At 44.9% G+C, this 21,786-nt stretch overlaps 3 protein-coding genes and 1 long non-coding RNA gene across 4 annotated transcripts; 3 read left to right on the forward strand and 1 right to left on the reverse strand.

Annotated features, from left to right (window-relative positions):
- Positions 1–89: 89 nt before the first annotated feature.
- On the reverse strand, positions 90–850 carry LOC144647534 (uncharacterized). The gene is made up of 3 exons (XR_013569603.1): positions 750–850; positions 535–582; positions 90–172 (listed from the first exon to the last, which is right to left on the reverse strand). It is a non-coding gene; the product is annotated as an uncharacterized LOC144647534 (long non-coding RNA).
- An 8,022-nt stretch (positions 851–8,872) lies between these two features.
- Positions 8,873–9,706, forward strand: LOC144647011 (uncharacterized protein F54H12.2-like). Its single transcript, XM_078506750.1, has one exon. The coding sequence runs from the start codon at positions 8,978–8,980 to the stop codon at positions 9,704–9,706; it is 729 nt and encodes a 242-aa protein (XP_078362876.1). The 5' UTR covers positions 8,873–8,977.
- Positions 9,707–10,377: 671 nt separating this feature from the next.
- LOC144647012 (uncharacterized) lies at positions 10,378–11,302 on the forward strand. The gene has a single exon (XM_078506751.1). It carries the CDS (start codon positions 10,404–10,406, stop codon positions 11,067–11,069), a length of 666 nt encoding a protein of 221 aa, XP_078362877.1. The 5' UTR covers positions 10,378–10,403; the 3' UTR covers positions 11,070–11,302.
- Positions 11,303–18,572: 7,270 nt separating this feature from the next.
- Positions 18,573–20,996, forward strand: LOC144645694 (kunitz-type serine protease inhibitor 2-like). Its single transcript, XM_078505246.1, has 2 exons — positions 18,573–18,703; positions 20,591–20,996. The coding sequence occupies exons 1-2, from the start codon at positions 18,619–18,621 to the stop codon at positions 20,791–20,793; spliced, it is 288 nt and encodes a 95-aa protein (XP_078361372.1). The 5' UTR covers positions 18,573–18,618; the 3' UTR covers positions 20,794–20,996.
- The last annotated feature ends 790 nt before the right edge of the window (positions 20,997–21,786 follow it).

The raw sequence follows: 21,786 nt of genomic DNA on the forward strand, positions 1-21,786 counted from the left end.
TGCTTTCACTTACGCGGTCCACATAGGGATTTAAATTAAACTGGAACCTCCCCGGCTCACTAGCGGCGGCACTTCCCCCCAACTGTTCCTGGTAGGTCAATTGACGCTCTGTCTGATCAACTGAGTCCGCCAATATATCTTCACCATCATCGTTCCACTCGTTGCTCCACTCCTACGATTCAAACATTTTGAAGAATGAAAAACAACACGCTTCTTTTTTAATTTATTCTAACAACGAGATTACATGTTATCGACCTAACCGATCACAACGTTTGTATTTGGGCTATTACATACCGGCTCGAGATGCTAGCTATTTCACAGGTTTGACAGATTTTGATTGACAGCAGGTCTTCTGATTGGCTTGTGGATTGCCAGATATGATTGATGGGTTGTTTGTTGTAATCAAGCATCTTCATAAACTCACGTGCAAGCAGGGAGGGAGGAACGTAGTCGGCTCCTAAACCATGAAATGACTACGACCTTGTCGATCAGTAATCGGCTACTTGCACAAACAAGTACTTAAAATTTACTTACCGCAATGTCTTCAATTGAACCATTTTCTCCCATGTTAGACAGGTCCAACTACAAAAACGAAAACATTACACATTAATATGTCAAAGGCATTTATCAGTCATACAATTAATTTTATGACGAACGACAAAAATCCAATTTTCAAATCCGAAAACCCAAGACACTCATTGCTCGGAAAAAAAATAAAAATAAAATTCAGGACTGAAAGGTTCTCTTACCACGATGTCCTCTTCTTTCTTGTCTTCTTTCTTGCTTGCTTTATTCTTGCTTGTCTTCTTTCTTGCTTGCTTCTTCTGGCTTCTTCCTGTTCGGCCCCCATGGGCCAGCAAAACTGAAGTTTTCTAGCAGTGTAGCGCGTTTTATACAACTTTCCTATCCCAAAAGAACTGGGTTCTAGTATTCCCATTGGTCAATCGAGGTGACGTGTACAGAATGAACCAATGAAATCTCATGATCAATGTCACCCAAGGTGACGGGATTTTTCCCACAAGGGTAAACTCCCAAGCTGACGGGATTTTCCCCAAGGGAAAAATCCCGACGCACGCGCGTGGAGAATCTTTCTCGGAATTCTCGGAATTCTAGGAACCCGCGTGTGCTCATTCTCGGAAAAGTACAGTAAAACGGACAAAGTTTTCTTGTCGGATTACAGCTCTTTTCAAGAAGGATATAAGCTTTAAGGTGAGCTAATGTCTCCATACTCTACTGTACAAGACGAAGAGCGTTTGATAAATTGTATTTACTGCGAAAAATAAATTTGGTTACGTTGTAAATCTTGACGAGTGGTTTGTTTTTGTTCGTGCGGCCATCATGAACCGTGCATAGTAAAGAAGAAGAAGGTTTTAGTCCCGTTCATTTCGTTCAAGGTTTTTTGGTCTAGTTGTGTTTATGGTCAAAAAAAGAAGAAACCGAACTTTACGAATAAACAAGTCGTTTTTGGTGGACTGAATTATTCTTTTAAGCGAAATTGCTCGCGCAGTTGTCGTTATGTCTTTCGAAAACAACAACAACTTCAAACGCCTTCATCTTTTCTTTTCGCGGTCTCAAAATCGAGGGAACATCCCACTATGATTCAGAAAAAAATAAAACCTAGCCACCTAGAAGTGAAGCTTAAACGTTGTAAATCCTAAACAAGTGTGTCAACGACTTTGTTGTGATTTTTTCACCGGTCGCGAAAAAATATAATTGTAGCGTTCAGTTCATTTGACCGTTGTTCAAATGCATTATTCTCGAGGAAAATTTTTGTTTCGGCCCTTAAATCAAGGAGATGTCCAACCATGAATGGTATTAATTTAGTAAAACGCAAAGCAAGGCATTGAGCCGACTCTTTTACATTTTTAGACTCTAAACAAGTGTGTCAACGACTTTGTTGTGATTTTTTACCGTTCGCGAAAAAATATAATTTTAGCGTGCGGTTCGTTTGGCCGTTGTTCAAATGCATTTTTCTCGAAGAAAAAAATTTTTTTGCGGCCCTTATATCAAAGGGACGTCTAACCATGAATGATATTATTTCGATGAATGTTAGTGAGCCGAAAATTTCATATTTTTGGACTCTAAGCACAAGTGTCATCGACTTTGTTGTGATTTTCACCGTTCGCGAAAAAATATAATTTAGCGTACGGTGTTTGTTGTTGTTTAAATGCGTTTGTTGTTTGTTTGTTTTTGCGGCCCTGAAATGAAAGGGACGTCCAACCATGAATGATATTATTTTAGTAAATCTCAAAGCAAGTCATTGAGCCGGATCTTCACATTTTTACACCCTAAACAAGTGTGTCAACGAGTTTGTTGTGATTTTTCACCGGCCGCTAAAAATATAATTGTTGTAGGTGGTTCATTCGGCCGTTGTTCAAATGTTTTTTCTCGAAGAGAAATTTTTTTTTTCGGCCCTTAAATCAAAAAGGACGTCCAACCATAAAAGATATTATTTCGATGAATGTTATTGAGCCGAAAATTTCATATTTTTGGACTCTAAGCACAAGTGTCATCGACTTTGTTGTGATTTTCACCGTTCGCGAAAAAAATATAATTTAGCGTGCGGTATTTGTTGTTGTTGTTTAAGCGATTGAATCCCATACTCTCGTAATTCAGTTTCGGCATAGAGCAATTTTTAAATTTATTTAACAACAAAAGTCTGGTACCATAACCAGAAAGCATGACATTCGGTCATTGGACAATGTCCTTCGTATAGATGAAAACCGCAACTAGGTAAAGGTTCTACAATTGTCTCTTTCAACACGTCGTATTTCGGACATCCGTACAGTTCTAAATTCACGCTAGGAATGTTCAGTTTGTTCAACAAGTCTCTTTCTACGTGTCCTCCCTTGTAAGCCACCACGGTTCTCTCGGGGGTTTTGGTCTCCTCGTACAAATCCCACATCACTTCCTCCACCCTGTCATACTCGTAGGCCTTTTCTTCCTTTCTGGGTTGATACGTCAGTCCGTGCACGTTGTATTTGACGTAAGACACGGTTTTTCTGTCTCTGGAAGATAAGTTGCACCACGACATTCTCATGTAGAAAGCATGGCGTCCGAACTTTTCTTGCCAAGTGTAATAACCCAACTCGCGTACTCGAAACGTCTTCTCCACAAAGTAACCTTCCAAGTCCAAGATCATGCACACGTTTTCCGGAGTCATGCCAGAGCCAACTGCACTCTGATGCTTGACGTAGAAAATATATGAAAATGTTTAAGCTGTAAATCTCAATGATCCAAATTAGGATATTGTTTCTGGGAAATGCATCTCAGATACAGTTGATTTCTCAGCATTTTCTCTTCATCCGAGTCGTACTTCACGCCAGCCAATTCCGGGGGAAGAATAATTTTCCCTTCTCCATCCACCCAAAACTTTTGCTCTTGACACTGTTTGACCAATGACTCGTCCAAGGGAAGATCACCAATCCAATCCTTGACCGGGGGTGGGTAGTGTTGTACTTTGAAGGCGGGTCTCCCATCCAGAATTCGTTGCGGTCTATCCACCACGTCTTGTCCTCTTCTGGGGTATCCAAATTCGTCCCTAGAGTCCAGTCCAGACCTTCTCGAGTAGAGGGGATCCTCGTTTCCCACATATTCCTTTCCTTCCAGCCAGGCTTTGATCTTGCCAAACGGAACACTGTCTGCCCATTGGAAGAACCGGCATTTACCCTTTCTGCACTTGAGGTAGATCCTGTCCGGGTTGCTCTCTGATTTCGACATGCTCAGAATGAGACTCTCGTTGCAGTAACATTTCATCTTATCCATGTTCCAATAATAGTAAGCCGGTAACTGTTGATTGACCGCCACCACGTACTGGTCAATGTGGGCGCTACCGGTGCAAATGAAACAGATGGTGCCTTCGCTCGTGTGGGGGCAAAAGTAGAACTCCCATCCCCCGTCCGTCATTCTCTTGGTCAGCGGTTCTTTGTGGACGGGGCAAACCGGGTCGCGCTCCGTGTCGTCAAAGGTCTGTTGTAAGAACTGGTCGGGGTCGAAAATTTCACCCTCCTCCAACACTTCCTCTTTCACTTTGAACTCCATCTTCTTCTTTGTAGGATGTCTCTTTTTACGGGGGACTTTGGGTTTCTTGGGGTTTCCAGTCCCTCTCCTCTGTCGCTTTTTTTTGGGTTCTGCTACGTCCATGGTGCTCTCGATGCTCCAACTGAGGACTAACAGGAGACAACACGGCGCTTTTATACTCTACTCTCGGATGACGTCAATACGCACGAACCAACCAGAGAGGTAACACGTGACCTCTTCCGACCAACCGGCAATGACCCAGGTGACGTCATCCAACGTATAAAAAGAGCTGCGCGTCCATTTGTCGACTCAGTTATAGCGATGGAAAGCACAGAGAGCGATTCCAGCCAAACTCAAACTCAAACCCCACAAGTCAACGGTGTCTTTGTACAAGGAGATCCCAAGGACTGGGAACCATTGCCTTACTATAGGGATCTAAAAAGGGGCGATTATCAATCGGACGAAGATTACCTATTGGAGCGCGCGAAACGTGGCATGGAAGCCGGCTACACGTTTATGCAGTGTCAAGAGCATTGGATGTGCGATCTCGAGAGTGCATTACACAAAGGTTCGGCCGAAGCAAGCCAAGAGCAGTGACATGGGTACGAGAGAAAACTGGATGGACCTGGAAAAACGCCTCTTCTACACCAATTGTACAAAGCTAGAAAAAAAGATCCACACCGACACGGGAATCACTGTGTTGTCGTTAGACTTTCCCACCACCATACCCGAAAACATTCCAAGGAGAGTCTATGTCTTCGAGGACATGGTGAAAGAGCGCGGGTGTGCCAAAAACCGCGTCACCGAAAGTGAATGGCTCAAAGAGAACCCTCACTGGAAGGGAGCCGTCCTAACGACCCTCAAAGACATTGGGCACGGTTATCTCTGGGATAGACATTGGAATGAATTTGTCTACGTGCCATTGCAGCGAACCTTTTTCTTCGCGACGTCTCGCAAACCGCCGCCCATTGGCAACGGCGTCTCGTTCTGGTTGAACGCGAACGTCTGCGACTTTGACGAACGGAGTGGTTTAGAAGATCTCATCGCCCCGTTGAGAGCGAGTGTAGCCCTAAGCCAGACATTGTCTACTTACTTGAAACAACCCATCACGGTCGACGCAAACACGTACGAAGAACTGTGCAACCAACTGGCAACTCAAGTAAAATTGCAACGCCTAGAAAGCAATCGCTGGCAAGAAATAGCGGATAGACTGTTAGACAGAGATCTCTGCAACCGTTGCGCCATGGATAAAGACGAAGCTTACCTGGGCGACGACTACCAAAAAGCCAAACTGTGGAGACCTAGAAGTTGCGAAACATGTACAAAATCTTTTGATAACATATTTATTGATGCAGGCTATTTAAATTGATGTTTTGAAATAAAAGTTCATTTGTCATGGATCTGTATGGAAAGTGGGAGTGGTTGAAAAGATTGTGCGAGAAAGCGTATGCTGAATTTGGGAGGGGTATAGATATACCGGAAGATAGAAGTGACTCCCCCTTGAGAGTGTTCGAAGCCACTCACATAGAAAACAACTATTTCAGATTGATACCGTTTATATTATGGTTGAGACATTTCAAGGATCCAGCCGAGCTGTTTGCTTCTATTTACAAACTTCATCCGACCACGATCGAAGAAGCAGCTCATAAATTACACGGCACTTATATGAGGGTGATCAGAGCGTCGTCGACATGCCAAAGAAGCTGAAAAAGGATGAAAAAATACTTTCGGACTACCACGATCCCAGTCAACCGGGTAGCTTGGGTGGGATAACAAGATTCGCCAAATCGCACAAGATATCCGTCGACACAGCCAAAAAAGTATTGGAGCGCGATTTGGGTTATACCCTTCACAAACCGCGCAGACGTCGTTTCGCCGCGTTACCGGTCCTGGTGTTTAACGTCGACCAACAGTGGGTAGCCGATTTAGTGGAAACGCAACCGTTGTCCAAATACAACAAGGGTCACAGATATCTACTCAACGTGATCGACGTCTTGTCTAAATATGCCTGGGTGGAACCCCTAAAAGACAAGACGGGAAAAACGGTGTCGGACGCCTTTGCCAAGATTTTGAAACGAGCCGATGGACGCAAACCTCAGAACCTACAGACCGACGACGGGAAAGAATTTTACAACAAGACGTTTGCCGCGTTGATGAAACGGGAAGGCATCCACCACTTTTCCACGGCCGGAGATACCAAAGCCAGCACCGTGGAACGCTTCAACCGCACTCTCAAGGAACGCATGTACCGATACTTTACCGCCAAGAACACGCTCAGTTACCTACCCGTACTCCAGGCCTTGGTGAAAGGTTACAACGGATCCCACCATCGTAGCATCGGCACCAGCCCCGAGACAGTGAATGCGAGCAACGAAGGAAAAGTGTGGGAACGTCTGTACGCGAAGAGATTGTCGTCGGGTAAAAGAGAACGAAAAACCCCGCTAAAAGTAGGAGAACGCGTGAGATTGAACAAGAAATTTCGCACGTTCGAGAAAGGGTATTTACCCGGCTGGACCGAAGAAGTGTTTGTGATACGAGAGGTGCGTCGGGGACCACCCGTCACGACTTACAAGATCCAAGAGTTGGACGACACCCCCCTTCGCGGTACGTTTTACAAGGAAGATCTACAAAAAGTCGCAGTGTCCGACGACGATGTCTTCAGGGTGGACAAGATCGTCAAACGAAAAGGAAATAAAGTCTTGGTGCACTGGAAAGGCTGGCCAGACAAGTACGACAGCTGGATCGAGAAGACGGCTCTAAAAAAATCATGAGCCACGAGGAAGGATTTTACGTCACGTTACCCAGTCACAGCAGCGGAACCGAGTTTCCAGAGAATAGAGCAAACTCTTTCAAGGTGCGATTACCTCACCCGCTACGATTGGAAGGAACCGGTTGGAAAGTGGGATTGAGTAGCATTTCCGTGCCAGATGCCAGCATCGACTTAACTCGCTTTAAGTCGTTCAAGTTTCCTCTCTTGAGTGCCCAGTGGATGCTCAAGCGCAAAGACAAGGAGGGTCGCGTGCAAAGCAAGTCGGTGACCACCGATCTGACGTTCCAGGACATTCTATATGACGACAACATCGTGGATGGCCTCAGTTTCATGAAAGCCCTAGTCTTCAAGTTCGATCAAGTCAAAGAATACAAGCGTATCGTGGGAGACTTGACCAAGTCGCCAGATAATGGAAAGGAGTGGGAATATACTTTCAAGTGGGAAGGTGAAGAGCTAGTCCTCGACAACTCGAACTTGGACGTCTCGGAAGTGAAAACTGAAGGCGTCCCATACTACATGTCTTTCAACGAGGATTTGGCCTTTGACATGGGATGGGTAAAAAAGAACGAGAAAGAAAACGTGTTTCTCGGGCCGAACCTGAAGCCGGAATGCCACCACGCTACGATACCCGATCCCATAGACGTGGATGATTTTGGAGAGGGCAAGAAAAATTTCTGGGTTGTTGAGAATGGACAGCTTTTCTTGAGTTGCTATTGTAACTGGCGCTTTGTGAAACTCAACAGAGCCTTCCAAAAAGTGATTGGAGATGCATCGCGTACGCTTTTCGTTTACTCAGATGTGGGTGGTAGTTCCGTTGTGGGAAATCAAGTCACGGATCTGTTGCGGGAAATTCACTTTCAACGTGAAGGAAAAGGGATCAAGTACTTTGAACCTCTCCACATACAATATATTCCACTCCGCAACCAGATTGTGGACATTATTGAAACGCAAGTGAGCGAGACTACAGGTAAACTGGTGGATTTTGGCGAAGGCAACACGATCGTGACCTTACATATCAAGCGAACATGAGAGGCGGTGCCCTGACGCGTTTCACACCGGATCCTCCACCTCAAGAGGGGAACGGATTTTTGGCCGACATCGTGAGAGAGTCTCTCGGTGGAGCCGTGAGAGGATTTAAGAGTGGGCGCGGCGTCGCGGACCGCATTCGTAAAGCGGGTCAAGGAGCCAAGAGTGGTCCTAAACGAGTCGTGAAACGCAAACTGAAAAACGTCATAGAACGAAACGTCAAGAGAAAACTGAACGACATCTTTGGCGAAAAATGAATCCCGTTTACTCGCGATCGTCCAGACTGGTCCGATCCAAACGCGCCCCCGTCAGACAACGGGGAGAAGGATTCTCACTGGCACTTTTGAACCAGGCCTTGTTGGGACAAAAGAGGCGACGACGAAAAGTACAAAAGGGCGGGTGGATAGGTCCCGAGGTCAGAAAGCCTCCTGGCTACGATTGGATACAGACCTTACGGAAGCGCAGTGGAAGAAGGAAGAGAAGACGATGACCGAAACCATCTCGAGCGCCTACCCGCAGTCGAGACGCGAGGCCAATCCTCGATTGGATCTATTCGCCGTACCACCGACAGACGTCAGCGTCTCGTCGTATCGGATGGTCCCCGTTCAGACCTACACCACAGGCATCAATCCGGTGGAGTTTCAGATCGACCCCCAAGAAGATTACATCGATCTCAGCCGTAGCTTCTTCGAGGTAGAATTGCAACTGAAGAAAGACAACGATGAGAACGTGGCAGCTGCCGACAAGCTGTGGCCCGTCAACAATCTAGCCCATTCTCTGTTCAAGCAAATCAGCGTGCGTCTCAACGGTACTCTCATCAGTCCCCAGACGGACACGTACCATTACAGAGCCTTCTTGGAAACGTTGCTGAATTACGACAGACGTGATGGAGAAACCATCTTGAAACCTCAAGGATGGTACAATCATATCGATTTCCCAGCCACGTGGACGGACAATAACACGAACACTGCAGCCAACGCTGGAGCTGGACACGCAGACTATGTAGCCCTGACCGCCAATCACAAGGAGGCTCTCAAGAACTCTAAAACAGAACAAGCCAATTACACGGAAGGCAAGCGACACGTGTTGCGTTTCAAACCCCTCATCGAAGTGTTTCATCTGAGCAAGTTGTTGGTACCCAGAGTGCAGATAGGAATACAGATGTACTTCAATTCTCCCGACGTGTTCTTGAACGGAGTGGGTCTGGCAGGAAAGTTGACGGCCGAGGAAGTCAAAGTTCGAATGTACCTGTGTCAAGTGCGTCTCAATCCCACGACGTACAGGAGACTGATGGATGAGATGACCACCAAGAGTCAAGTGGTGAGTTACCCGACCGTGAGAAGCGAGATTCGGACCTTCAACATGCAGGGAGATCAACGACGGTACGAATGCACCAACTTGTTCCAAGGAAGAATTCCCAACCGCGTGATCGTGGGTATGGTACTGTCCACAGCCTTCACCGGGAACGTGGTCAACGATCCCTTCTGTTTTCAGAAGTTTGGAATGAGCAGCATAAAACAACTCGTGGGAGGAGAAGAGTATCCTTACGAGACGCTAGAACTGGTTCACAACGATGCCACCAAAGATCTCAGAGGGTACCACCGTTTCTTGCAAGCCACCGGATGCCTGTGCAAGCAGCAAGGAAACATGGTGAGAGGTGACGATTGGGGACAAGGAAAGAATTGCACGTTGTTCGTGTTCGACAACGTGGCCAACGGATGCGTGGACAGTTACAGGATGAACCCCAAGCAAGCCGGAAATCTACTAATAGAGCTGAACTTTGGAGCCAACCCAGCTGTGAACTTGACCATCATCGTGTACGGAGAGTTTGAGAATCTCTTGGAGATAGACAAGAACAAAGCCGTGTTGTACGACGTGTACCAGCGTTAGTGATGGAAAAAGTGACTTTGAATAACGTGCAGTTGGATCAGTTGGCCAGACATCACCCTTCGTTGAAACCTTACTTTTACGGGACAGTGGCCTGCGATCGATTACCTCGAAAACCACTCAAGACGGAAGCCCGCGGGTACATCGTCAACACCGATCCTCACTACATGCGCGGTCGGCATTGGATCGCGCTGTGGACGAATGGAAACGTGTGCGAAGTGTTGGACAGTTACGCCTTACCCCTGGAGGTGTACCAGACGGCGCAACCGTTGCAAAATTGGTTGGACGATCATTGGAAGTACGTGGAGCGCAACGGACAGAGTCTACAATCGTTGTACAGTCAGAGCTGCGGCGATTACGCGTTGATGTATCTCATCGATAGGGCCGAAGGACGTAGCATGAGTCAATTCGAAGCGAGATTCAAGAAACACGATTACGTGTACAATGATCATAAAGTTGGGCAAATGTTGAAGCAATTGATCTCGAAGGAAAGGTCGTGGCACAAAATTTGTAAGATGGAATACCATCAGGATTGTGAACCGTCTCTCTGCGGTGTAAGACACTTGTTGTTGTGAGATGACAAATAAAAACGTTGGAATGAATAAGGTGTGTGTCGTCTGTCGCTCGAGGTTCGTTGCAGACTTTTTTTCTGCAACATGCTTATATCATTGCTCGTTTTTTGACGAACGTCATTTTCGCCATGGAGCGCGGTGAAGCCTTTAGCTTTCGGATGCCCTCTAGCATTTTGATCGTGGGCCCCTCTAGCTGCGGAAAGACTTGTTTTACCGAGTCGGTACTTTTGAATCACTCAAAAGAGTTGTTTAGTACACCCCCTGAGACCATTCATTACTGTTTTGGGGCTTGGCAAGACGGTTTCGCGAACATGAAAAAGCGAGGCGTGAAATTTCACGAAGGGATTCCCGAAGAAGTAGATTTGACCAAATGGTTTCCCCGTGGAGGGGTGATGGTATTGGACGATCTGATGGAAGAAGGAGGAAACGACAAGAGAGTATTGGATCTGTTCACCAAACTTTCCCACCACAGGAACATCACCGTCCTGTACTTGTGTCAAGACATGTTTCCGCCGGGAAAATACGCCAAGAGCATTTCTCGAAATGCGCATTACATCGTGGCTTTCAAGAACCCTCGCGATCAATTGGGCATGAGGAATTTACTGTTACAAGCGTTTCCCTCCCGATGGCAAGATGTGATGGACGTCTACACCAAGACGACGGAAAGACCCTTTGGTTACATGGTATTGGATCTACACCCTGCCAGTGGCGACGACAGACGGATTTTTAGCCACCTCTTAAAAGGCGAGGGATGCATGAGATGTTACAGATTCGTTCGAGATGTTCGTACGTAACGATCACGTGTGGCTCGCGTTCTTGGACCTGTGCAGTCGTCATTTCGAGCGTATGAGAGAAGAGGACATGGACTACGACGCCATGCAAACCGTGCTACATTTGGCCGAAAAGCGACAGATGTGGAAATTCGTGAGAGAATATAACGAGACTTACTTCAGCGAATTGATCCAGACACTAGAAGAGAGAGCTAGAAAAACATGTCAAGACATTCGCCAGCAGGAGTAGGAACCAGTCCTAGTGCCATTCCGATCATCAACGTCAACCGAGGGGGATTGGAACAGACATTGGATCGAATCGACCCCATAGTCCTAAGACGGTACTTGGATCAATTACCGTCTCCTGCAGTGGGTACGGGGACTTTGAGATCCACCACTCCTGCTTCCTCGAGGTCCAACGTACCTGCAGGTCAAGGAACGCTAACGGGTGGTCCACACCGATTGAATCAAGACGACATGCAACGTCAATTGCAAATGCTGTTAAACGATCAACGTCAAGTGGCGGCTGGACGTCGCATCGCAGGCATCACCACGACAAACACCATCACTACGACCTATAAAGACGGGGGACGACCGACCGTTCGTCGTACCTCGACGAGAGTGAGCCATTAAAGATGTCCCTACTAAACGGGTCGAAGACGAACTTGGATCCAGACCTGTTACACAGATTGGACGGATTGTATACCTTTTACCACAAAAAGTGGTGGTGTCATCGTCAAATGTTTTACCATTTTAAGTGGTGTCATGCTTCATTGAACGCTTTGGCTTTATTCATCGTGGCAGCGGGTATCATTGCGGGTTCCCTTACAGAAAATAGTGTTATTGTGGCATGCCTAACTTCAGCTGGGACTGTCGTCAAGGGCTGGAACGATTTCAAGAAATATTCGTTCAAAGTGGACGTATGTCGTTTTGCCTACACCACCTACGACAAGACGTTGATCGAATTGAGAACGTACGCGCGCGGTCTTCCGATGGACGAACTAGAAGGATTCTTGATCAAGATGCAAACTCTAGATGACACGATCATCGATTTCGCACCACCTTTGGCCGACAAGTACGTGCAAGCGTACGAACGACAATTTTTCACGATAAATCCGAAGGTACCCCCGTCTGAAGTGACAGTTATGGTAGGATGGGAAGAACGAAACGTAAGGCCAGAAGAAAGAGGCAGCGAGGTGGGGCTCTCGCGAGACGTAAACATCGTTTGGTGGACAAGATAGCCGAGGGGGCCAGCATGTTTCTCTCGGGTCCTTCACCCACATTCTTCACGTTGGGTGGTAAATTGGCCAGTCAAGGATTTAAAGGGATAATGGATAATGTAAATCATTATAGACGTAGACCGCGACGACGATAGGACCATGAGGAGAAAGAAACGTGTGACGCAAAGGCGGAGACGTGCTGGCAGGAGAAGAATAGGACAGAAGGGTGGTATTTTACCCTTAGCAGCCTTGATACCAGCTTTGATCGCGGGTGGAAAAGCAATCGCTTTGGGTGCTGCATCGGGTGCTGCAGGTTGGGGTGCAAAGAAAGCCTTGGATGCAGCCACTCGAAAGAAAAAGAGATAAAAACACTATAAGAGGATGGGGGCATTGGGCGTCACCGGTAGTTACAACAGACTGCATTCTGTGACAAGATGGTGCGAAGAAGAAAGATAGTAAGGAGAAGACGAAAACAACCTAAAAGAGGACCCGTGTGGAGAGGAGAGGGTTTATTGGACATACTCAAGTTTGCCGGCAAGTTGGGTTATAAATTGGGAAAGGACAAACGCTATAAGAGGATGGGGGCAAAGGGCGTCACCGGTAGTTACAACCGACGTCCAGCCCCGTGGGAAGTATGAATCGATTACGTCGACAGCGTCCGTTCTTGGAGAGCATTCTGAGAGAAGCCAATCGGTTCAAGCGAGAAGAGATGTTACAGCACGCCAACGCCGATCAGATCAACGCCGTGAGTGAGATGGTATTGAATTTGCTCAAGAACCGCATTCCGCTCAGTCCACCGATCACCGCCAAGCTGCGACGATATAAGAAGGTCTTGCGCGAACTGGGTAAGCGCAGAAACTCGTTGAAGAGAAGGCGAGAAGGTCTCCTGTCACAGAAGGGTAGCGGGTTTTGGAAAGGACTGCAACAGATCTACCAAGCATGTCTCTGCAAAACACCCTCCAGACAATGATGAAAATGTTACGCGAATCGGCGGACAGAGAAGCAGAGTGGGAAAAAAGAGCAGACCATTGGCACAAAGCCTACGCCCGCGTCAATCATGACTATTTGGCTTTAAAATACGACGCAGAGTGCGAAGATTGCATTCGAGAGAGGCAAGAGACTCCGGAAGGAAAGACCCTAGTACTGTGCAAGGAGTGTAGCGACAAGTGTACATCGAGAAGCGACTTGAAAAGGCGCATAGACAAGTTAGAAGAGGAAGTTCGTTACTGGCAAGGGTGTTACGAAAGCTTGTTGGAAGAATACTTCAAAGATGACCGAGGAAGTCGTGATGGTTCCCGCTAAAGACTTGAATCGTTTGGTGCAATATTACAAAGGCGAAATCACGGACAATGCATTGTTGAACAAAGCGGCTCGCATAGCAGCCGAAAGTCACTTGCTGTTAAAAGATAAATCCGTTCCCGACGGTATCGCCGTGGCACGAGTGAAACCTCTCGCTCCCGAACGGGCTCGTTTGACCAAACGGATACGTCAATTTCCCATGGGAGGAGTAACAGCCAGACGGCCGGGCGAAGAAGCGGAGGAGGAGGAGGAGGAGGAGTTGGAGAATGTGGGTTTGGTGACGGGACCCGTGGAGACCATGTTGAAACAACTCATAAAAGGGAGTGCCAAGAAATCACCTCCCACAGTCACCCCGAAGGCGACAAAGAAAGCAAAAACGGCACCTGCGGGCAAACCGACATTGGCAGAGAGATTCAAGAGTTTAGAAGAGAAACTAAAGACGAGGAAAAAGCCAGCTGTGCGAAAAACGGAAGCCGAGAAACTGAAACCATTACCCGGTTGGGAAGATTGGGCCAAAGGCAAAAAGTTGAGACGAAAATTGGAGTATGACGAAGACCAAGAAGAAGAGGACTGAAAAAAAGACGACACGGCGACGACAACGCGGACGTGGGATCGACATTCAGAAGTGGCTCGGGAAGACTGGAATCGAATTTCACTGGCCCGGTTATCAGTACATGGGTCCCGGAACCAAATTGGCCAAGCGATTGAAACGCGGGGACCCGGGCATCAATCGATTAGACAAGATCGCCAAACAGCACGACATCGATTACAGTCACGCCAAGAATCTAAGGGACAAGTGGAAAGCCGACGAGAAAATGATTAAAGCCATCAACAAATTACCTGGAAGTAAAACCATGACGGAACGCATTGTCAAACGAATCATGCAAGCCAAGAAAAAGTTGAAACTTTAATGTTGTTGAACACAATAAAGACGTGGTTAAACGTTTACATGTTGTCGTATGTGCATTCGATCACCGACTTGAGCAAACAAACAAAACTCTCTTACTCGTTCCCAGTACACCCGAGAAAGGGGGATACCCCCTCATCCCCCCTCTCTCACGTGATTTTTAAAAAAATAGCTTGACAAGCGTGCGTTTTCTCAGAATCGCCGACCTAGAAAAAGCAATGTAGACTCATCTGCGCATGCGTTTAGTGCAAAGTATTGAGTTCCAGATACCACAAGGACAGTATGGCACTTTGTGAACCATATATAGCTATAGGATGGTGGTCTTGCTAACTTTGTACACGTTCATTCCCAGGGTGCGCGGCCACTAGGGCTTAGGGAACATTGACACAAGGAAAAAAAAATATCCCCAGCGAGGACTCGAACCTCGATTGCCTACCTCAGCGGCAGGAGTGATACCCGTTACACTACCGGGGCTTTAGGACCACTTGTTACCGTTTTTTAGTGTCTTGTACCTTAACATAAAAAACCTGTTATTAAAAAACCTGTTTTTACACCTATTTTCTTGTCTTGTCGTTTTTTCCGCGCGAGGACTGGAACCGAGTTCATTCTAACCGTCCGGGGCCTGGATCCGCCACTCCAAACACCCTGGGGCCGACTCCTATGACGTCATCACACCCCTAAGTCACGTGGTTTTCCCTTTTACGCCTATTTACACCTATTTTCGGATTTTTCCGCGCGGGGACTGGGACCGAGTTCATTTCTACCGTCCGGGGCCTAGGACCGACACTCCAAACACCCTGGGGCCGACTCCTATGACGTCATCACACCCCTAAGTCACGTGGTTTTCCCTTTTACGCCTATTTACACCTAGTTTCGGATTTTTCCGCGCGGGGACTGGGGCCGAGTTTATTCCCACCGTCCGGGGACTGGGACCGACACTCGGACGACCCTGGGACCGACTCCTATGACGTCATCACCCCCTAAGTCACGTGGTTTGACCGTTTACGCATGCGCAGAAATACTGCTCTGTGATTGGTCCATTCCAATACTCCTGCAATCTGATTGGCTACTGCCGATACCCTTTTCGCGCATTTTATGCAAATTAGGTTACTTCCGGTCTTTTCACTTCCGGTCCAACTCGGATGACGTCATCCCTCATTATATATGCAACATGAAAGCGAGGTTTTAGGCTCTAAGTTAACCGATATGACTACTATTTTAATTAATGATAAGAATCTAGACGTACGTGGTTTCATTAGATTTGGGCTGATGGTGGGCCGGAGTTCAAATATAGTTGCCTTCTTCGGTATTTATAGTTAAAAAGTGAAATGCTTATATGAGAATGAGACAAACCAAACCAGACTTCTGGACAAACTACTTTTAAAATTCTCCACGGGTTAATAAGATGCAAAAAAACCCAATGAATACAGCAAGACTCGGAAAACCTTTGGGGAAAATCGTTAAAAGCTTCTCAGAAATCAAGGGTCTGTTTTGTTGGGTGAAGAAGCTCTCGAAAATTATTCACTTTGGGAAAAATCTCGCAATGCGAAATATTTTGGCCTTATGCGCCAAATGGCGGGAAGAGAAATAATTACGACGATGATGAAGATGATGATAATGATAATGATGATGATAAAGTGGTTCCCTTTACTTCATGTACATGTAATTTTGAAAATAGAAAAGAATCCGAACTCGAGCTCACATGCTGAAGTTGTCGATCTTGTGACCATATAGCCTAGCACCCAGGCTTTTCCTTTCGATTCTAGCTCCTCACGAGGACCTCTCCCACCTCGTAGATGACGGCTTGGGACAGCGCTTGAAAAAAAGTCGACTGTTTTATCATGTAAATTTGCAAATTAGAAATAGCTGTCAATTTGAGATGGCATTTACCAACAAAAACTTTGCTGTTGTCTTTCTTAAACAGTGGAAACGTGAAAATGCACACGGAAAATCCTGGCGTAGTTCGCACGTATTTTTTCATTTCGCTTTGTAACTTTTCAAACAATTTTACAATCGTTAAGTGCCTTTACAATTTTCTGCGAATTTTAGAATAAATAAGAGAAAGGTGTCGAGGATTTTTAAAACGTCACTTGCATTAAGCTTGTTTGTTGTGTAATTATTAGTTGACTCGTTTTAATTTCATTCAAATATCTTCAGTCAGTTTTGTTTTCTATGCCCAGACAAGCAGTCCAGTTAAATTTCCACCGTTGAGAGAGAAAATGAAGAGTCTGGTTGTTCTATTTTTGGTATGTTTCTTCACTTCTGCTTGTGGTAAGTCCTGTCATTTGAGAACCAGACGACTTATATTTTAATTCCTCTCCTAAAATTTTGTGTCTAGCCCCTTTATTGACAAGGTCGTGTTTAAGGACAGTTCTGACAACGATGAACAAACAGTTTGCTATTTCTATTTCCGAGAAAGCGACGTGGTCGACTAGTTTAGAGTGTAAGATTTGGAATATGGAAATCCCTGGTTTACAGTGCAACACGCCTTACCGTGGCCACCAAACAAACCTTTTTTCACAAGTGTCATCTTGTAATATTTTACGTTTTCACTGCGTTTTATTGATAAATAGGATGTGACAAGTATCCATTTGATCGTATTCAACTTTGCAATTAGGTGTGTTCGGCAAACAAATAATAACATAACAATAGTACACTTGTAAAAAAGTTTGCTGGGTGGCCACAGTAATGCGCGTCGCACTGTAATCCTTCTTGCTTCCACGAGCTGGATTTGTTCCCAGCAGTCCCGAGTTCAATTCCTCGGCCGCCCTTTGTTTATAAGGTCAGCTTCGAGCCAAAGTGGCGCATACTGCCGGAGCTTATCCCGGTTTCCTTAGCATTAAGCAGCTAGGAGTATTTCTACTCCCCCCTGGATGGGATGCTAGTCCATCGCAGGGAACCCCCCAGCATTATTTCGCCGGTACCCATTTATACACCTGGGTGGAGAGAGGCACTATGAGAGTAAAGTGTCTTGCCCAAGAACACAACACAGTGACCCCGGCCAGGGCTCGAACCCGGAACGCTCGCTCCGGAGTCCGGCGCGCTAACCATTAGGCCACCGCGCCTCCCTCCTTTGTTAATAACCAACTGTTAATTTTCCCATCAGTTTGAATTATTATGGTTTATGTTCTATTTGCAATGTTTTTTTTTTTTTCATTTACAGTGTCCACAATTAGCAAATCAATGCTTAATCCCCGACTTTTAAATTGAAGTTATTTATCTTTGTTTATTATTTTTCCAAGCATTAAATTCGTTCCTCTGCAACGTGTAACCTAGAACTTCTTCCAAGCCTTTTCCTACAAAAATTTTAATATTCTTCGACGTGCATTGTAGATTTTGCTATTGCAACGACCTGACGTAAATCACACAGCGGTCAAACGCAGCGCGCATGCGCAGTTACTTTGCAATTCCCGCCAAAATTCTCCATACAAAGTCTAAAATTTTCCGCAAACTTTCGCTTTAAACCCAAAAGTTAACGCCGTCCCTGGAAAGTTAAGGTTTATACGCCGCTTATGGATTGGAAATTTGATAATTCATCTTCACTGAGTGTCCCAGCTTAAACTGTTCTTTCACCGTACTATTTCTTTAACAATTTCTTACTAAAGTTTGCCCACCAGTCGAGTCAAAAGTTCGAGGTGGCGAAGACCGGACGGGACGTCATTTTTGCGTTTGACCGCTGTGAAGACGTAAATATACAATGACTTCACGTATATTCAGCGGTTTCATAGGCGCGGGTAATTCGAAAATGGCTATTTCTTGAAAGTGTAGTATTTGATTCTTTATTATGCAAATTTTAAAGTTAAAAGTAGGTGCCACTTTTAGTGACACATATTTATTCAGCCAATTTTTAATTCTACAACATATGATCTAACATATTGGAAACGCCTTTGTACCGTATAAAAATTGTCCCCTTTTTTTCCTATATAACTTTTTTGGCGTTTCATTAAACTTTTTGAAGTAGATATGTAAAAGGATATGGGGACTTTTTCATCGCGTCATTAACGATTTAGCTTTTATTTGACAACACCTGAAAGGCTGTGTTTATATTGTAATTAGCTGAACCGTCTCCATTTAAATGTTATGAATAGCCATGTATTCTAGACGTGCCGTTTCTAGCGTCTCTATTCGTAGCCTATCACTGAGCCAAATGACCACGACGTTTGCGAGGAGAGATATAATGAAGATCTCAGTCGTTCTGTTGTTGGTGGCAATATTCTCTACTTTTGCTTGTGGTAAGTTATGTCTACGAGGGCCAAAATTTCTCGCTCGATAAAATTAATCGAGCAATTTCAGCTATATTTTTATTTTTGAACAATCAATTGGCAACACGTACACGCTTATTTAGTCTGTCATGAATTCAGTCCGTTATGAAACTCCGTTTCAATTATCTTCCTACATTATGTAAGCCGCTCCTAAATTTTAATGATAAACTGCCCACACACTCTGAACAGAAGCCACGTGCTTTAGAAAAATGGTGCTTCGATGACTAAGTTGTTAGTCAATGGACACAATGGAGTCAGTACAGCATATACTTTGCCATAATATTACTTCCTAGACTACCCATTTTAACATCAGTTTAAATTAAAGTAAAGTACGCAATTGAAAGTTCCAGGGGGTAAAACGCGCATAAATTTTATTTTGTGTTTAAATCTTTCTCTGATCTAGTATTTTTTGAGTGAGCTATGTTTTGATAAATATTTTTTAGGATTTAAGTTTAAAATCAAAATCATTTACAAAGTTTCATATGTGGTATTTTAGGTTTTTCTTGGGGGAGGGGGTGTGGAGATGTGGAGGAGGTTGTATTTATACGTCTTCATTTGCTTTTCTCTGTCAATTGCAATCTTTAGCTAAGTACCTTGTTAAGCAATTGCTTCGACTAAGGTGCGCTCCAAAAAGGAACGAGGCGAACACCGACGAGAACTTAAAAGAGAGAGGCTTTAGTGCGAAATATCGTAGAGAATCCGGTGCTATGCGCTTGTATCTAAAATCAAAGTTTGGCAATAAAACGAACAGGCAGTTTCTTCGTGAGACAGCTTTCGCAATCATCTTTATAGTTAAACACGTAGAGCAATGTTTGGCTTTTTTAAAAGGGGTGCTGTCGAACATAACTTTGATATCTTTAATTAGGTGACTAAAAACTCAAGAAACGATTGCATTTCTCATCTTAAGGTTATAACGTAAGCGTACTCGCTTACAAGTGATTTTCATAGGCGGTGGAGCAGCGGGCAGGGGGCTGTAGCCCCCCCCCCCAAACAAAAATTTTGGGGGGCTCGGCACCCCTACGATTTGGCACCGCAAATATCGCTAGCGAGGCGAAAAATTGTTTTTTTAAGATATTCCGTCTCGTGAGTGAGTTCAAACATCTTCGTGACTTCTTAGAAGTATTCGGGAAACTTCTTTATCTTCGGAAAAGTTCGAAAAATGATCGGAATCGTTCATAAGAGCATAAGAACAACAATAAGAGAATCTTCGATAATCTTCGGTCTAAAAACTGCTCAGAAAACAAAAAGTTTCTAGAACGGAAAAAAGTTGCTTCAAATATGAAAACCTGCCAAGTATTTTTGGGACAGTCTTAGCCCCCCAACGTTCCAAGACGCTCCTCCGCCTCTGATTTTTGTGGCACTTAACGATTAGGAGCATCACTTCTCATCCTAGGAAGAACGTCAGTACTTTATAGGAAATCCCTAGGGATTTTGGAATACAGTACCCCATTTCCTACTCCTGGGAAAAGGCACACTCAGCTAGAAAATATAAAACACAAGAAAAAAAAAGCCGCGCAGTCCGGCAGCACTATACTATAAAATCTCGAATCCAACGCACCATAACATAAGCCCGAATCGTTGCATGATTGTTATAAGAGACGTTCAGATCAGGCTACAAGAACTAGATCGAGTATGAGTACAACTTTCGAATTTCGGTTAATTTATATTACGTTCCCAGAGCCCTCGCTCCTTCTTTTTGCTGACCAGTTGAAAATAACATTATCGGTACGAGATTGGCTAGGTTTGGAAAGTCATACTCGTACTCAATCTCGTACTCGTACTACAATCTAAAGGTCCTATTAATAGGCTTAAAACCGTGTCGAAGTTTTATATAAGCCTGCTTTTACATCCATGTAGGCATGGCCAAAGCTCGTCCCGACTTCTGTAAACTGGACCCAGAGGTCGGCCGCTGCATGGCATATTTAAGGAGGTTTTACTACGACAGAAATGAAGGCAAATGCAAGGAGTTCATCTATGGCGGATGTGAAGGAAACAAGAACAACTTTGAGAAAATTGGAGATTGCCAAAAAACATGTGGAGGGAAAGATTTTCTGCGCTGAAGCTCTGAAAACTTAAAGAAGCACAAGCACAACAACAGGGCATTATGACACTGTAGTATTTTTGCAAAGCGCAATGTATTTTCTTCTGTTTTTACACTCATTGTAGAAGATGTTAGAAAAACATCTGTAAAACTGTAAAAACAGTAAAATTCTCGTCCCCGTTATTGTCTGTAGTGGCTTAGTAAATAAAAACTTGAAATTGATTTTTTTAGTATTATTTGCAAGACTCTCTTAAATAAAATGATTGAGGAGAATCGTTTTGGTTGTCTAGGCATGCAATGCGTCCATGCGTCTAAAGCTAAAGTCGCTCCAAGGCAACTGGCTCAAACACTGCCAGATCTTATCCCGGTTTCCATAGCACGAAGCGACGAGGAGTATTTCTATTTCCTTCCTCGATGGAATTCTTGTTCATCTCAGGAAGTTTAAAGTATATTCCCCAAGAACACAACACAGTGACCGAGAGCGCACTAACCATTAGGCCACGCGTCAAGCCGAGTATTCTAAGAATTAGCCTTTTTCTGTTGAAAACTTAGATGCCAAATGCGTGTGCTATAAATCGAAAACTGAGTGTTTTGATTTTATTTCGATACAGAGCAGTTTTCAATTTAGTGTTGTAAAACCGATACAAAAGTAATCACTCTGGCCGATCACAAAGGTCACAAATAACCCAATGTTCCAATCAAAACACGAAGTACTGTACTGAATACATGAAGCCGGTGCGAAGCGCGGGAAAACGTGCGCGAGCGAGTCACGATTGTTTTGGTTTTACTTCTGATTGGATGAGAAAGTGGCGGGAGATTTTTATAAACCAATCAATGAACGAAGTAATGCAAAACCAAAGCATATGGGAATTATTCTCAAACCTTAAGTAAACACCGCTCATGTTATTTTATATCGCCGGAAAAAAAATTGCGAGAGTAAGGTGTTTTGTAAAAGGTTCGTAATCTAGCAGCCACTTCCACTTTCTCAAGTATGGTTCTTAACCCCTATTTA

Source organism: Oculina patagonica, chromosome 3, assembly GCF_052425735.1.
Source record: "Oculina patagonica isolate OP01 chromosome 3, crgOcupat, whole genome shotgun sequence".
Lineage (NCBI taxonomy): Eukaryota > Metazoa > Cnidaria > Anthozoa > Scleractinia > Oculinidae > Oculina > Oculina patagonica.

What these genes read in the sequence shown, in the direction of transcription:
- LOC144647011 (XM_078506750.1), top strand. Translation starts at nt 8,978, where the DNA reads ATGTACTTCAATTCTCCCGACGTGTTCTTGAACGGAGTGGGTCTGGCA.
- LOC144647012 (XM_078506751.1), top strand. Translation starts at nt 10,404, where the DNA reads ATGGAGCGCGGTGAAGCCTTTAGCTTTCGGATGCCCTCTAGCATTTTG.
- LOC144645694 (XM_078505246.1), top strand. Translation starts at nt 18,619, where the DNA reads ATGACCACGACGTTTGCGAGGAGAGATATAATGAAGATCTCAGTCGTT. An exon ending in ATTCTCTACTTTTGCTTGTG is followed by an intron (nt 18,704 to 20,590) that starts GTAAGTTATGTC and finishes ACATCCATGTAG; the next exon opens with GCATGGCCAAAGCTCGTCCC.